The sequence below is a fragment of the Leuciscus leuciscus genome, assembly GCF_965113295.1.
Source record: "Leuciscus leuciscus genome assembly, chromosome: 21".
Taxonomy (NCBI): domain Eukaryota; kingdom Metazoa; phylum Chordata; class Actinopteri; order Cypriniformes; family Leuciscidae; genus Leuciscus; species Leuciscus leuciscus.
The window spans coordinates 22029453-22046946 of NC_138745.1; the positions used below are offsets into that span (position 1 = coordinate 22029453).

Genomic DNA, 17494 nt, shown 5'->3' on the forward strand with positions numbered 1-17494 from the left:
CCTGATGTCCTCCACTTTTGACAGTTTTTACTTATCACAGGTGACTTATAGTAAAAGTCTTGCATAATTACATCATACAGCAGCTGCAGCATGTGTACTCCATTGTTATAACAGTGCCATTTTTAAATCTAATCATCTTCACTCATCATCCAGCATCACTCCAGCATGTCTTGGCCAAAAAGTATAGTTTTGCTATTTCATTGAAGTATTAGAATAGTTTCAGTCATGTAAAGTGACTCAGTTAAGGAGAAAAGCTATTTTTTTCATTAACATAGCTGTCATTGCATTCCAGTCCATCTTACTCATTTGCTTTCTTTGTTCACAGTCACCACAGCAACTCACCCCTACTCCAACTGAGGTACAGTAGAGTTGATATGAAGAAACAGGCCCTTATTGTTTTAGTAGGTCTTATTTGCTAATCATGGCATATACATTGTGTAATTGTATGTACAGAAAAGGTTCTCACACAAAAGGTCGGCCAAATTATTTTTTACCCTCTTTTAAATGTTTATTTTTCTTTTATAATTTTTTTTCTTTTCTTTTTTTTAAATAAATTTGATTAAATTAGATTTTTCTTTTTTATGCAGAATCTGTGGCAGTTTAATAATTAGTCTTGCTCTAAAATAAGTAGGGAGTTTTTGTAGGGTCACTTAGTTGTAATTTGATTTCTTGCCATTTATAATTGTTATAAAAAAATAACAATTTGGCATAAATAGACAATAGAATAAACGTACTGAACTTTACTTGATGAATCATGATTTCTAATTGAAAATGTTTGAACAAATGTTTTATGCATATATGTGCATGATTAGTAAATGAGACTTAGTGTTTCCTCATATTTTGTGAATAGTTGTTGTAGTTTTGAACAGTTGTGGTTTGGTGACATGAATAGTATTGTGTGTTCGTCTTCAGTTTGTAAACTCTGTGGTGTAATGACTCAATGATCAGCCTATTACTATAAGGACTGATTATTGTAGATTGGTTTCTTTTTCAGTTTTAAAGTTTCCTCCTGTGTGTCCCAGTGCCATAGTGGTCACTGTTTAACTTTGCTAATTCCCAGCAAGCAATTTTGCATTTAAAGACGTCTAATAGCCGTCCAAACACAGCCCTGACGTCTAAGCTAAAACAAGGCGAAATTTGGGCTATCAGTGAAAATTGAATAGACGTCTAACCATAGCCCAAGAATAGAAAGAAAATAAATGAAATCAGACACCTTGTAATCACTGTTGACTTTGCTTACATGATGGAATATCATAAATCTCACAAGCTATTTTGGCAAAAACGACGTAACCAAATTCAAGGTTATTTTGGCTAGAAGTGGGTTAGTCATAGCCGGACTAATTTGAGTCTATAGTTAACCTAGACGGTGAAATGATGGCTGTTGCTTGCTGGGTTGTCTGATACTTTCAGACTAAATAAATAATACTGTCTCTTTGTTTCTAGGGAGATGGGGAAAAGTCTCCCCGCCAGAGGAGGCCCTCCAGCCCCAGCTCCAACAGCTCTTTAGGGGGTTATGGCCGCTATACGCCTTCCCGCTCCCCACAGACCTACAGCAGACCAGGTATCCCTCCACATACATGTTGATACTTACGTGAACACAAAGTCATTCTTACCTGCACAGTTATTCTGTAACTATCTATGAGTCTTTTCAGTGATTTGGATGTACTTTAAACTTTAAGGGTTTTCCCTTCTGCACCATCACACGCTGTTCCAAAACCTAGTGAGTCGTCTCCATAGGCAGCATTTTAAGGCATCATAGGCTTAGGTGATTACTTACTTAAACCACAATCAAAAGCATGTCTTGTAAATAACTTCTAATTAAAACACCTATTCTTTTCTCCTATGTATGCTTATCTATTATACACTATAGCACTTTTCACACTGCATTGCTGTGCCAGACGTGTGCAGTGTGAAACGATGCATTGTTAGAATGTTACGATTACATGCTTAGGATCCGACAACCAATCGCGTGCCTTATATTCACGTTCTTTGGACCATCACAGAAAAAACGAGTTGTATATAAAAAATGTCAAATGGCGGCAAAAAATGCATAAATTGGAGTGAAGAAGAGACCATTTTATTTTTACGTTTATTGTCTGAAAAGTCCAATCAGAATTTTCAAATTTTATAACAATTTTTATACAAATTTATATATAGATTTTTATATAGATTTATTAAATTAATTAATAATTTTATTCATTGAGGATACATTAAATTGATCAAAAGTGACAGGAAATACATTTGCTATAGATTTCTATTCCAAATTTTTTTATATACTTTCTATTCATCAAAAAATACAAAAATACAAAAAACTGTTTTCAACATTGACAATAATTAGATGTTTCTTGAGCACCAAATCATCATATTTTAATAATTTCTGAATTATCATGAGACACTGAAGACTGGAGTAATGATGCTGAAAATAAAAATTTTGCCATCACAGGAATTAATTACATTAAATACACAAAATATATTAAAATAGAAAACTATTATTTTAAATTGTAATAATAATTCATAATATTACTGTGTTTTTTTTTTTAATGTTTGATCAAATAAATGCAGCCTCATAAAAGTGATCATAAAAAAGCACCAAGTTTTGGAACAGTGCTAAAGCATAATATTCTACAATCACATTTTAAACAACAATAAACTGATTTGATGTAGAATTTCAAGAACAAAGTAATTAAAGAATTATTTGGTTTTTAGTGTAGTTATTCTCTATTCTCACTATTCTCATATTACTGCCATTCTTTCCTGACCGGCTGGGTCTCTTGCTCAGAGCAATATCTGAGCGTCAAATACACCACCCAACCAGAAAATTCCAACTTGTTGTCTGTACCAACCTCGGGGAGGAGTAGCACCCATGGTAGTGCCAGAGGCTCCTCCCCATTGCCTTTGTATAGCAGCAGTGGTAGAAACACTCCACAGGCAGGGAGCGGTGGTGTGGCCCTGTCCCTCAACCCCACTACTCTGGCTTTGCTCCAACAACACAACTACATCCCTTACTTAAGAGGTACCACAGCTCTTCCGGCAGGCCTTTGTCTAGTAGCAAACCACCTACTGACTGCACTTGTGTGAACTTAAGTGTGCACTTGAATTTTATTGGTAAAAGATTAACTTCCCCTTGACAAAATGAATGAACGAGTGCAATACTAAAAAAATGCTGTTTAAAAAACTTAAATAAGACTGTCACAATATGCATGAAGTTCTTGTAACACTAACGAACAATGGATCAAGCTCTGTAACCCTTAGAGCTTCATTAGGGTTTGCATTCACAATGGACTAGCAAACTGCAGACATGAAATTACTACCCTATCCTTCATCCACCTTTCCCGAACAGGAATTGATACAGGATTCAAACAGGAAGCAAAGTCTGAAAGTAGGCCTAGGACAGCCCTTCACCTCAATTTGCCTTCTCACGGTAAACCCTAAAAATCAGTCTCTCTTTCACTGTGTATCACCAGTGTATTACAGTGATGTGAGATTGTAGGTGTACCGCAAGGTTCTGTCCTCGGACCAATTGCTTGCTGGTATTGTGTTTATATAGAGTTTGTATGTCCAATCATTTTGCATGGAAAACCTGTGGATATTCATTATATTTGAGCTGAAACAGTAACTTTATGCACAAGAAAAATGCGAACGTTGGTGGTGACCATTAATATGCAATTATTTGTTGTACTGTTAGTTGATGTTGTGCTTCGTCTGGTAAGGTGACATTTTCCCCCATGCGTTTGATATTCAAAGTGACTGTCTGTATGTTTGTGTTAGTGTTGCCATTTACTTTGTGGTTGTCATTTCTCTCTTTTCAGCATTTTCAAGTGTTATTTGTAAATATATGTTATTTAACTTAACATGCATACTCAGACAGGCAGTAATTTTCAGGTGGATATATAGTGTAGTCCAAGTGAAAATGCTTGTATTTTGGATTTTTAATACTATAATAATTTAATTACAAATTATACTATAGAATCATTACCAAATTTCAATTCAGAATAAATTCAGAATTTTAAAACAGATCAATATCAGAACATACAGCAAATTTGCTTATTTAATTGCTGACCTGGAAATAATGCAGAATCTGAATTATTTCTTCATTTTACATCATCACTTTGTTTTAAATCTTTTTAAATTTTAAGTCCTAAAAGTTTCTGTAAATACATTCTATGTATATTTAGAATATATTGGAGAGTATTTATTCATCAAGAAAAGATGTCTGTGTTGAGGAGGAAAGTATGATGGAAAACAGGAAAACCCTTTATATTTACTTTAAATCAGGCTACAGATTTTGGTTTTGTGGTTTCTCTGCAAGAAGTAGAAAGAGCGGGAATAAAGTTCGCAGGAGAAGATTAAAGGGGTAAATTGATGAGCTGTAATTTTGGGTTGGTTTGCCAGGCACAGTGGCATAAACTTCGGCCTTGTGCAGTTCCAGGCCAACCCTTTAATGCAGCATGAATGTACATTGAGGTTGTGTTTGGAGTGTGCTGTTTATGATTCACTTAGCTGTCTAATTGACTTCTTATTGGTAAAGGAGCCACACAAGAGGAAAATCAGCTCTTCCTTACAAAGGCAAAACCAACGCATACTGTTGCTGCCTCAATCTGGTCATATCACCAATGAGTTTGGTTTCTACTTAAGATATATAAAATGAATATGGAAATCATTCACAGAATATTTGTTAGTGATGAAATACATGCTGCATTACACCCAGCTGACACAAGAAGGGCATCGCAATCGCAATAAAATCATATTTTAATGAGTAATGGGGAGCATCGAGACCTTCATACTCCACAATGTGCTCCAGTGTTGTGATTTGTTCTATGACAATTTCCTGCTTCCCCAGCTCCAGATGTGTGGATGATTTTCCCCTGATACAGGGTGAATCTTTACTAACAGCACTTTGTGTGTTTAATGGTGTGTGCATGTGTCTGAAGGACAGTTGCAAGTGTGTATGAAAGAGAGATTTAAAAGAAAAAGGAGATGGAGAAAAAGACAGTTATGTTGGTGTATTTATTTTTTTGCTTTCAAAATATGCAAATTACTTCACATTGATTTAAATCAAACATTTTAGTAAATAGTTGAATAGGAGATTCTCTCTCTTTTCTTTTAGTCTCAGTTTGGTAATAGACTATGATTATAAATGCCTAATCTTTTCCCCTAAAGATGATGAAGACATCACGGTTCAGCCTGCCAATAACTGTCTATTTTTCGGTCTATGTTCAATTCATATTGAGTTGTCTGCTCAGTTCAAGCAGAGCATAAAGCTTGAGTCTCTGCTGAACAGATGCTATCAGTATAAACAGACTTTCACAATTTCCAATGCAAAGACAAATTGGTCTTTTTTAAGCTGGCTGTATTGTGAGGTTCATCAGAACATTTAAAACTCAATGCAGCATAATTCTGGAAACCCTGTTAACTCTTCTTCTCTTTCCTTTTCTTTTTCAAGGTAGTGAAAGTGGGCGGAGTACCCCCAGTCTCTCCACCTACTCTGATGGCAAATCTCCTTCTTCTACATATGTGGCAGCTCCACGGCATTTCCATGTCCCAGGTAGGTGCTAAATCTTGTCCTTTACTCACATCTCTTATCCTCTTCTGTCCTGTCTTCTGTACAATGTTTAATTCTCTTTTTTCGACCACATGTCTCTATTTTATGAAAAAATATGGCAGACTCCATAATTGATTTTCATATAGTGCCATTTTTGTGGATCATTGCATGATTTACATCAATTTTGTACATTTATAATTCATTATTGCAAGCAAAGCCCTATTTTTAGTACATAAAAGAAACTTACTGTCATTGCTCATCCCTGGATATGTTTAAAATAAACCTAATGATCAGTTTCATGTGTTTTCTGCCCATTTTTTCTAATGACGCCTTGTTTCCAATGCTGGCAGAGGCTGAAACGGCTCTTAAAATGTCCCACATGTGTTACATTAAATGACTGATTTTTTTCTAGAAGTAATGGTTGAGAAGCAGACGTGAGGTTGAGATGACCTAAACAAGCTGTAGAGATACACATGCTGTGTCAATTATTAAGACATTATGTCATTGCAATTACACCATTTATCTCCCCTTTTCCTCTTGGCGTAGCTCATTTTAGGTGACATTTCTGTCTTCGAAGTTGAAAATAAGATGAAACTTTTGTTATTTATAATGTTTATAATGTAAAATGCAGAAAAATCCATAATTCAAATCCATTTTTCAAAGCCGAGGATTTTGTCAAAGGCAAAATGCTTGATCGTTGCATGCCGACCATAAACATTTCTGCACATGGTGATAATGAAATGAACTACAATATCTAGGATCTTTTACAGCATCATATTCTGCATTTGCTGCCTTTTCTTTTGCCCTGATTCCATGCTCTAATAACTCATGCTTCTTTATTCATCTTCTTTCTTATTCTCTTACTCCCTTCCTCTCTTCCTCTCTTTGTCTTCCATTCTCAGAGGCTAAAGTCAAAGATAATATCTATAGAAAGCCCCCTATCTACAAACAGCATGGTACAGTCCAGTCTCAGTACAATCATGTTTCTTTGCATGCTGTTACGCATGTCACCATGGTACCTGTTGCCATGAAACTGTAACCTTTGACCCTCCTTCTGTCTGCTGGTTTCCATTTCAGCTCCAAACAGTAGGCCTTAGGTTTTACAAATCCCAGAAAAAGGTTTGGATTTGACAAGGTACTTGTTATCAAGCAGTCAGTACCTAATTGTTGGTTGTGCATCAGCAAATATCTAGACCACATGCAAAGGGTCATATTTCATGCATATTTATTGGGTTTATTTGGAATAGCAACTAGCCATGAATAATTATTATTGCTGATTAATGCCAAGTTACTTGCAGATAATTGTTGTTTTGTATGCATCTGGTGTTACACATATACTACCATTCAAAAGATTTGGGGTTGGTATGATCTTTTATGTTTATTGTTGTTGTTGTTTTTAAGAAGTCTCTTGCTTACCAAGGCTGCATTTATTAGATAAAAAATACAGTAGAAACAGTAATATTGTAAAACATTATTACAATTTAAAATAACTGATTTCTATTAGAATATATATTTTAAAGTATATTTTATTCATGTAATGGCAAAGTGGTTACAATTTTATTTTTATTTTTACTGACCCCAAACTTTACATTTTGTGTAAATAATGCCTTTGATATGATGTTTTCATAGACAAAATCCTAAAAAAACTTTGTGCAATTTTATGGTATTGGTTAATCCTGACATGGAAACAGCAGTCAGATATAATCTTTCTTTTATTTTCCGGCCTCTGTCCATCCATCCATATGTCAGTTGCAGTATAGTTTCCCATCTGTCTGTGGTGTTGTAATGTACTGTAGATGCTAGACAATGTTTGGTGTCTGTGTAACTCATTGGTTTGGTGAAATGTCAAAGGCATTTGTGTAACTCGTGATTGGGTGGTAAAGTTATTAATCACTTGACTCGTTTCTTTTGTCCTTTTTTCTGAACTTGCCCCTTCACCCTGATTGATATTGTGTTTGGTTGTCACACTTTTTGTGTTTGGTTGAAAACCATTGTGTTTGGTTTTCACTTGCTTGTTGATTCTGTCCGTAAAAAAAAAATCTCACCTAGTGAATAGTGAGATTTTATTTTTAAACCCTGTCTAAAATCAAACTACACTGAAAAAATCGGATGAAATGTGAAATGTATGTATTTTTTGTATGTGTTTGTGGTAACTTGCATGATGTTACTTGTGTCAGTCACTCTATCAAACAGTGCAAACTGTCCATTACAATATATTTAAACTTTCTTACTGTGATGCAGCTTCCAGAACCTCCTGGCAAGATGATGACGTAGACAGAAAGGTGATTTATATATTTACATAAACATCTCTGTGTATTTGTCTATTCTAAACTTTCAGAAGCAAGATGTTTTGGCAATTTAATCCAACTGACCCTTGTGAAAAGGAAGTACACTTTAGCATACTTTAAAAAGAGTACTTATTATGGAAATAATATACTTTAAAGGGTCAGTTCACCCAAAAATGAAAATCTGTCTTTTTTACTCACCTTCATGTCGTTCCAAACCCGCTAAGGCTTTCGTTTTCTCTTCCGAACACAAATGAAGATCTTTTTAATAAAATCTGAGCTATTTCCGTCCCTCCATTGACAGCTAAGCAACTACCACTTTGACGCTTCAAAAAGTTCATAAAGAGACCAAGCGGTTTAGTCCAAATTTTCTGAAGAGACACGATCGCTTTATACACTGAACGGATTTAATTTAGGCTTTTATTTACATATAAACATTCATCAACGCACACATACTGTAAAGTTATAATAAACGAAAGTTCAAGAATTCTTGCTTGATGTGCGAGAACCAATATGGTTTGTTCTCGTGTTACACAGCACGTTTGAGCTTCCTCAAGAACCAGTGAGGTTTGTTCTCGCACATCAATAAGGTTTGGTTGATCGTCTGTTTATGTTAGCTGATCAATGTTTATATGTGAATAAAATCCTACATTTAATCGGAAATCGAGGGTATGATGTCATTTATAGGCAACGCACTGACAATGTCCGTCTCCTGGTTAAAACTACTTATTTATCTGGATTTAAACATTCTTAGAAACATTTGGGATAATGTCAGTACACAAATCAACAAAATATATAACATTGTTCTTGTGGTTTTTGGATAGTTTGATCCAAAAATCTTACGTAGTGTGCCTTTATGTAGGACTTCAGTACATTATATGTAATTTCATGATTACTTCTATTAATATGGTTAAAGTGTACTGCTGAGTGAACTGACAAGTATTTATGGTAAACTAACATATACTTATACGTAAATACACATTTGCAATGATGAAGTTGCAATTTAGTACATTTAAAATATATTAACTTTAAATGTCAATTTCGAATAACACACTACAGTTACAATTATAATCAAGTAGTTTACTAGTTTTAGTATGTTGGTCAACACATCGAAATAAATGTTCTCTTTTAACGCAAGACAAAATATTAATTAAAATATAATGATTTATAATGAAAGTTTTGGTAATGTAATCAAACTTAAATGGTTTCCATCCTGTATTTTTCATTAAATTCTTTAGTTGGTTGTATAATCTGTATTTCTGACTCAATAGACCAGAACAAGTTGGATGAACCTGAAGAGTGAGATTGATGGACAGTCTCCAGATCTTGACCCCAGGACCTCCACCCACAGCTTGCCCACCGATATGTCTCAACCCAGTGAGTAGCCAAATAATGATTTCATGAAATCCAAACTCCAGTCATGTCAATTCACTCAGCGGCCAGCATGGTAACATCCATAACCAGCTATTTTCTATGTAGGCAATAGGAATAGTGAAAATACATTAATGGAGAACAACTAAAATATGCAAAACTATTTGTCAACAGTAATTTAAGTGAATCTGACATCAAATCGTGCTTAAAAACGTAATTTTTACAGGCTGGTTCTTTTTGTATGTGCTTTCTAGAGTAAACAGACTTGTGTAATTGCCTCTTTTAACTTAAAGGCAAGACTTTATTTCTTTCAGCTGTCATAATGATTTTTCTTTCAATGTCTCATCTTTTCCTCCTTAAACTGCCAGTCCCCTTGAACATGATGCTAGAGTAAAGTGCCATAAATCTATATAAACCATTCAACCAACTCTGTTTTACAGACTTTCCATACAATAAGTCTGCTTCGCTGCCAGGATATGGGCGGAACGGCATATACAAGGTAAACCTTATAAGACCAGATAACTGCACACAAACACAGCCCCCCGCAAACTTTTTAATACTCCATCTGTCCGTGATTTTTGGGAATATATGTGAGCTGTGGTCACAGATGCTGTCATTTGCTCTCTCAGCAGTGAAGAATGTTGTTTGATCCTAGTTGGATTTGTCAAACCCAGCTGCTGGGACACGGAGGGCTGTTGTAATCGCACACATCAGGACACACGGTCACAGATCAGTTAGTGTAGAGATTTAGCTGAGGAAGCCATAATGCTGAGAGGGTGTGTCTGTGTTTGCGTGCAGTTAGAAGTGTGTCTTGCTCCCACCCTCTGGCTGTTTTCCATGTTCTACTTTGATCTTGAACTAGAAATCTAGCTCCCTTAATGAATTATCCTCTGTAATGAAGAGCAAATGTGCTTCCACAGCAGAAAATCCAGGCACACGCGTTTATTAAGAATCTAATTCAGATCTTTTATCTCGCATGCAGAGTGCCGGTGTCGTCTTTGTGAAGATATTGGGAATGGTTTGAAAGCTACTCCTGTTCACTAGGTGGCAGTATTTTGCAACTGTTCTTTGTATCCAACTCCCAGGACAATAAACTACTTGAAAACAGAAATATTACCTATTCCTTTATCTAATCTGGTCTGACTTAGTGTCAAATTTCCCTCTTACTTTCCACAAGCATTCACTAAAGCATGTGAAACAGAGAGATGGTCATAGATCAATATTTAACCAAATACAAGCTCCAGCCCTGAGGATTCAAGCCTCTGTCTGCACTAGACTTTAACCTTTAACCTCAGGAAATGAAAGAAAAACTTTCACAGTTACAGCAGCCGCTCTGTTCAAACGTGATATTGTTACTCTCATTTGATAGTAGCAAAAATAAATGGTCAAGGCATGACGAAACGTTTCCAATGAGATTTTTGTGACCTTCTTAAAACCAGACTTTGAAATTAGTTGATCCTTTGGGGCATAATGTGCCGGTTGTTGAAAAAACTGCCACCAACTGTTTGAATAAAAGAGGGAAATTTGTGTTGTGGTATTGCCATGCACTGTATACAATTTTCATAAATGCCAAATGTTCTCATGGATTTCTCCTTACTAGGCGGCTGATCTTGGTGAGGATGATGTAGATCATGACTCATCTTGGAGTGGAATGAGAGGTGAGTGAGTGAGTATTTAACTTGTATAGACGATAGAGCGAGTTGCATTTGTACCACACAAGATTAATGATTGTAATTTGTCTTTCCCTTTCTCTTTTTTTCAACCTCTTTCCTGTTTTCCATCCTTTCCTCAGAGTATAAGGTAAGTTCTGGTGTGTTTAATGGACTGCTGTAGCTTTTCAAGGCTGCTATTACACAAAGTTTATCACTTTCACATTTTGTAAAACAGGTGACCCTAAAATAGGTTGCACAACTTTTCTGATGTTATATGAAAATAATTAAATGCAACAAACTCAGACAGCATTAAATATAGATTCACTTGCAGTGATGAATTTTGTGTGATAAGTTATTGGTTGCAAGATGCTTTTGATGATTTTTAAATCATGTTCAAATTGTTCAAATTTAAATTCAGCCTATATCATTTTAATAATAATGTTTTTGGTACATACGGATTAATAAATCAAAATCAAATTTGAATGCTTGATTTAAAGGAAATTATTCTACAATAAATATTTCTGATACTGAGTAAAAAGTAATATTCTGAAATATAATTGCAATTTAAACTGCAACTGCTTTCTATTTTAATATATTTTAAAATGCAATTTATTCTAGTAAAGGCAGAGCTACATTTTCAGCAGTCAATACTTTAGTCTTCAGTGTCACATGATCCTTCAGAAGTCATTTTAATATGCTGATTTAATTCTCAAGAAACATTTCTTATTATTATCAATGTTGAAAACAGGTGTGCTGCTTAATATTTTTCTGGAAATCATGATACTTTTTTTCAGGATTCTTTGATAAATAGACAGTTCAAAAGCACAGCATTTATTTGAAATTGAAATTTTAAAAACATCATGAATTTTTACTGTCTTTACTGTCACTTTTGATCAATTTAATGTATCCTTGCTGAATAAGAGTGTTCATTTCTTTACTTACTGACCCCAAACTTTTGAATGGTAGTGTATGTGTGCGTCTGTGTAATTGTGTGCTTTTCACATGCATGTGTGTTGCAGGTCTACCCCTATGACATGTTAGCTGTGACCCACAGAGTCCGAGTAAAACTACCACGTGATGTGGACCGCACCAGACTGGAGGTAATATTTTATTAGAACTTCAAGTAGACCTCTTTTCTTTCTTTCTCGTCCATTCTTCTATGTACTCCTCTCTAATGTGGCCTGTTTGTGGAATAATACTCAGCCTTAAGCTGTAGATGATATTACTGAGTTTAGTGTTTAGTGTGATTATATTTTAATTGGAGGCATTGGGATGTTCCAATGTGCAAAGTCATCATCAAGCGATGATTTTATAATGATTTACACCTAAATGCAATTGTGTCATTTTGTTTATTATGTCTGGCTCACTTTAACTTCAGCATGAGTTACGAGAGATGTTGATTTATTAACCCCCCCACCCCCTATAACTGTTAGTTTGGAATCACTGTGGTTAAAATTGCAATATCTCAAAATGTGAGTTTGTGTGTGTGTCCATGTTTTTCTATCACGGTGGGGACTTCAACCCGAATGCACACTGACTCATGGCGACTCGTGTCACCGTGAGGAAACAAGCTTATAAATCATACAGAATTCGATTTTTTGAAAATGTAGAAATGCATAAAGTTTTCTGTGATGGGTAGGTTTAGGGGTAGGGTTAGTGTAAGGGATAGAATATACATTTTGTACAGTATAAAAACCATTACGTCTATGGAGAGTCCTCACAAAGATAGTGAACAAGACGTGTGTGTGTTTCGTCATATGAATGCTGTCCTGAAATGAGAGGCCATTGTCACATCTGTTTGAACTGAGCATGATTGGAGTCAGTCTCCCAGCGGGAGACACTTGCAACACCCAAAACTTTCCAAAGATGGTGATTTCAGCATCTATTTGGAGGCATGCAAGATACCCACACATCTGCAAGTGTTACAGTACCACATACAAACAGGGCTTGAAAGAATAAAAATTTATACAAATCCTTTCTGGAATGGTTTAAACCCAAATTGAGGTCATAGGCTTAAAAGCCTGGCAACTTTTATAGCCCAGTCGTGCTCGTAATCCTGATTGTGCTAAAGGCAATGAATATCCTTAACAAGTGCAAAGCTTTAGATGACACATGGATATAGATGGTTGTAATTATTGTCAATATTGTATTTTTCACTCTGTCTTTAATCTGTAATGACGTTTGCGTCATGTAGATATTGTTAGCAGAATAAACAGTGCTTAGATTCCTGGCGGGAAGGTCATTTGGGTTTGTTCTGATTAAGGTTTGATTAGCTTTTTGACAGTGTTATTTTAGGCCTTCATAGATGGATGACTATAACATAGAGCTATTCTGCATGCTTTAAAGTGATAGTTCACCCAAAATGACAATTCTGTCATCTATTTTTTTTAAATATATATAGCATAATGTCCAAGCTGCTCTTTTCCATACAATGAAAGTGTATGGTGACCACAGCAAGAATATAGCAAGATTGTCAAGGCAGAATGTTTAATAAATAACCATTTCAGTTTTGGTCTGTTCCTCACACAAAGTTTTCATAAGATTTAGAATTAGCTTCACGATTGGAGGGAAAAATCGAATTGCGATTTTTTAAATTTATTTTTCTGCTAAAAATTGTGATTGCAATTTAAATTGTGAACCAAAAAAATGAAATCAGGTGTGCTACATGTGCTTAGGGCTGCACAATTTGGCCAAATGGTGTGATTATTGGTATCGTTTTCAAAACTTGCATTTGCATTTTCAGGCCACCAAACACGGTTGTTGTGTAAATGAATGGCCAGAATTAAAAGTTTTCTGTTTTCAGTTGAAAACTGTGTCGTGTAAACGGCCCCTGAGTTAATAATTAATGATTTTTGCAACGGAAATGAATCAATCAAAAACTTTCTTAAAGGGTTAGTTCAGCCAAAAATGAATATTCTGTCATCATTTATTCACCCTCATGTTGTTCCAAGACCTTTTTCCATCTTTGGAACACAAATTAAGATCTTTTTGATGAAATCCGAGTGGTTTCTGAACCATCCATAGGCAGCAAAGTCATTGCAACTTTCAAGGCCCAGAAAGGTAGTAAAGACATAGTTAAAATAGTCCACATAGTAAACACAGTGCAGCGCTTCCGGGTTCTACGTCAGAATGGTGGCTCATTATTGGCCGGTTCCTGCGTCAGCATCACACGTATGCGTCGAGGTGCTCTCTGAACAGCGTCGGCCAATAATGATGTCGTAGCAGACTGACATGGAGGAGAAGAGATTGTTGAATAAAGTCATTATTTTTGTTTGTTTTTTGTGCACAAAAAGTATTCCCGTCGCTTTATAACATTAAGTTATTGTAGTTACATGGACTATTTTAACGATGTCTTCACTACCTTTCTGGGCCTTAAAAGTTGCACTGACGTTGCTGCCTATGGCTGGATCAGAAAGCTCTTGGATTTCATCAAAAATATCTTCATTTGTGTTCCGAAGATGAATGAAGGTCTTATGGGTTTGGAAAGGCATGAGGGTGAGTCACTAATGATTAAATTTCCTTTTTGGGTGAACTAACCCTTTAAGCTGAACAATGACTTTCTTCTAGAGCTGCTGTACAGCCAAAACAATCTTTGTTGCATTAATTTCCTGTTATCACTGTAAAGCTGCTTTGAAACAATTTGTATTGTAAAAAGCGTTATATGAATGAAGATGACTTGACTTATATATATATATATATATCAATATGCCTATATAATAATTATTATTATTAATGTACATAGGCATATTGATTTATTCTAAATATAAATATCAGTATATTGTTATAGTTCACTGTAAAATTATATTTTTGATTATTTAAGAAAATGTATTGTTATTTTACATTACAACTGTAAAATTATTAAACCTATAATAAAAATAGGCAGTGCATAAAAGTATTTGAAACAGGTAGTGCTGAACATCTTTTGTGTTCTACTGAAGAAAGAAAGTCATTCAAGTTTGGAACTACTTGAGTGTATAAATTGACAAAATGTAATCTGAACTATCTCTTTAAATTGTCCAGTTAACAATGTTTTTTTATTTAATAATTGCATTTATTGTAATTCTTATTATTTCAGAGGCACCTGTCACCAGAGGACTTCTACAACGTGTTTGGGATGACCATTGAACAGTTTGACCGTTTGGCTTTGTGGAAGAAAAATGATCTCAAGAAGAAAGCACGCTTGTTTTAAATCACACCTAATCGCTTAAAGGAAAGCAAAGATAAAGAGAAAACCTCTTCTCATCCATCCTGTGTGCATGGAGGGATGAGTGTGAGAGAAACATATATGCACCTTCATTCTGCTGCATAGCTACTGTCATCCCATCTCACGCTGAGGAAGAGGGAGCGCTTTCACAACGCTGTTTGCCACCTATCTTTGTGCGCGGACGCCACACCACATGGCCTGAATGTTACTCTGATGACGGAGAGCCTGGAGTCAGAACTGAATTCTCCAACACTCTTTGTTTTTCTCTTTGATTGTCTTTGATCTCGCTCCTTAAGCTGTCTTTGTGATTACTGTGTTGTATTCTCTCTTAGTGGAAAAGGCGCTCAATATTGATATAAGCCACTTTCTTTACATTTTATACCGTTGATAAACATGGCCAACCAGCTCTACATGTAAGTCTTTATGATATGTAATACTACCCATCTTCCCCTGTGCCCTTGTTTTTGACGGCAATGAATGTTGTCCAACGTCTAAGTCTCGTCCACGTCTACTCGTCTTCTTTGCTCAATGTCTTTCTCTCTCTCTTTTCTCAGTCTCTTCCTGCCTGTTCCTCTTCTTACCTCTTAGACATGATACTAAGCCACTGCTTGGACTGTAATATCTATCATGTGATATCAGCTTTATGGAAGCTCATTCATCCATGGCTTTAGCATGACCAGGCCAAAGACTCATTCAGAGCAAGAAGTCAACAAAGCACCCTTACACGTGACCTAACCAGACGCGACGCAATAAAGCAACAAGAAAAAAACCCTCTTCCAGGTCATCTTTTGTCCTTTCCAGCCTCTACCGTGATAAGTGAAGAGCAACAGGACACTTTTCCATTTTCGCTGCATCATGCTTGGTAGCCCTGCCCACTGTGAAATCTCATTGGTTCCTCGGAACTGTACATTAAACATCAAATAGCTTCTCATTGGCTGTGGTTGCGTCTCATCACACATCAGATTGAGAACTTGTCTTATTGCGCCTGGTTAGGACACAGTGTTAGTTGTTATGTTTATTAATCTTTACTGTTGCTCAATGACTGAGTGCGGACAGCTGGAACAATGCATAGCTTTTGTCATATTATGTATCTGTTGGCTTTTTCAGGTCAATGTGCAATTCATCAGATGTCATTATTATGACACAGTTATTCAATAAGACATTTAATCTGATATCGGGACTTCGCATACTCTCTCCATATATATCGTGCACATTACGTATCGTCATAAATCTTATCAAATGCATCAGCCAGACATTGCATTGGTCTTTCTCGTTGTTTGAAAATGAAAGTGCTCATTGCAGAGTAAACCCTTATTTTTGTATGCAATTTTTTTTCATACGGATGTTTGCCAGATACTTTATTTGCCATTTGCAAATAATTGCAACATTGACTTTAGCATGGAGCCATGCCAAAGTTAACAGTTTCTGTAGCAATTAGTGAAACTAATACAATACAACACTTAATAAAGCATGCAGTTCAGTGGCGCTTCATTTCATTTTAGGGCAATTCCACACAAAACTGTCACATCCATAACGCCAACACAATGCCATGGTATTTAGTTGGCGTTATGGATGTGACAGTTTTGCGTGGAATTGCCCTTAAAACAAATATGATTTTTTGTTTGATTGTTAATAAACGTGTGTGCTGTATATTGATACAAATGTCCATTACACTGGTCATGTCACCCTGTAGGCATGCACTGCATATACTGGAAGCATCACGTAATGGCTTCATATTCAACTTTAGAGTGTAATCATGACGTGTTGTTTGATTTGAGATCTGAAAGTTACTGAAAGATTGTTTTGTTTCCTCTGACACATTCTTAAGTTGTACCACGTTTGCTCTAGATATTTTACTCTGATGAAATTTAACTTGGTTCTTTTACTGATGCCAGTTACTCAAATTTGCAAAGAAACATGCAAAGTGTTTTATCCTTTTATTATATGGATATATTACTTAAAGATGTCAGAAATCTGGAACTGTTAGAGAAACAACATTCAGTAAACTAAGTTTTGACTAATGATAACCATGTGTAACGTGCCTATATCTTGTACAATATCAAGGCATATTTGGAATTTTTTTTTTCTTCTTTTTTTTTACTGATCAGCAGGGAAACTCTGATTGTTTTACTTTATTGTTGATTGTGAAAGTATGATGGTTTCTAACCGACTATAAGTGTGTGCATATCCAAATCTCTTTCTTCAGGGTCATAATGCAACATTCAAGCAGTAAATTTTAGCCTTTGCCGGTCATGCCAAAATCTGTTGTGCTTGGGAAAATACAGTAAAGCTTGTCTCAAATACATGAATGTGTTTTGGTCTGAGTGCGTAGGTGGGAGCCTTCCCAGAAGAACCATGTTGAGCTGCGGAGGACAAATGCGTTAGTCTTATTTAAACAGCTGTAGAAACAGGCACGTGTGTGGGTGTGAGTGGTGTTAGC

The 17494-nt window shown here is 35.7% G+C and overlaps 1 protein-coding gene across 8 annotated transcripts in view; it reads left to right on the plus strand.

Moving 5' to 3' along the window:
* ablim2 (actin binding LIM protein family, member 2) overlaps window positions 1–17494 on the plus strand; it is a 67641-nt gene that overhangs the window by 49543 nt on the left and 604 nt on the right. For 3 of the 8 annotated variants that reach the window (XR_014201051.1, XR_014201053.1, XR_014201056.1), the window contains 11 exons: window positions 326–358; window positions 1444–1561; window positions 2780–3013; window positions 5444–5545; window positions 6445–6498; window positions 7784–7824; window positions 9099–9204; window positions 9639–9697; window positions 10799–10864; window positions 11870–11950; window positions 14926–14971. Coding sequence is in view for 1 of the 8 variants with exons in the window: in XM_082151730.1 (XP_082007856.1) it covers window positions 326–358; window positions 1444–1561; window positions 2780–3013; window positions 5444–5545; window positions 6445–6498; window positions 7784–7824; window positions 9099–9204; window positions 9639–9697; window positions 10799–10856; window positions 10991–10998; window positions 11870–11950; window positions 14926–15039 (1008 nt within the window). In the remaining 7 variants the exon portion in view is untranslated. Of the gene's footprint in view, window positions 1–325; window positions 359–1443; window positions 1562–2779; window positions 3014–5443; window positions 5546–6444; window positions 6499–7783; window positions 7825–9098; window positions 9205–9638; window positions 9698–10798; window positions 10865–10990; window positions 10999–11869; window positions 11951–14925 lie in introns of all 8 variants that reach the window. The other 5 variants (XR_014201052.1, XR_014201055.1, XM_082151730.1 and 2 more) reach the window with 4 other exon arrangements.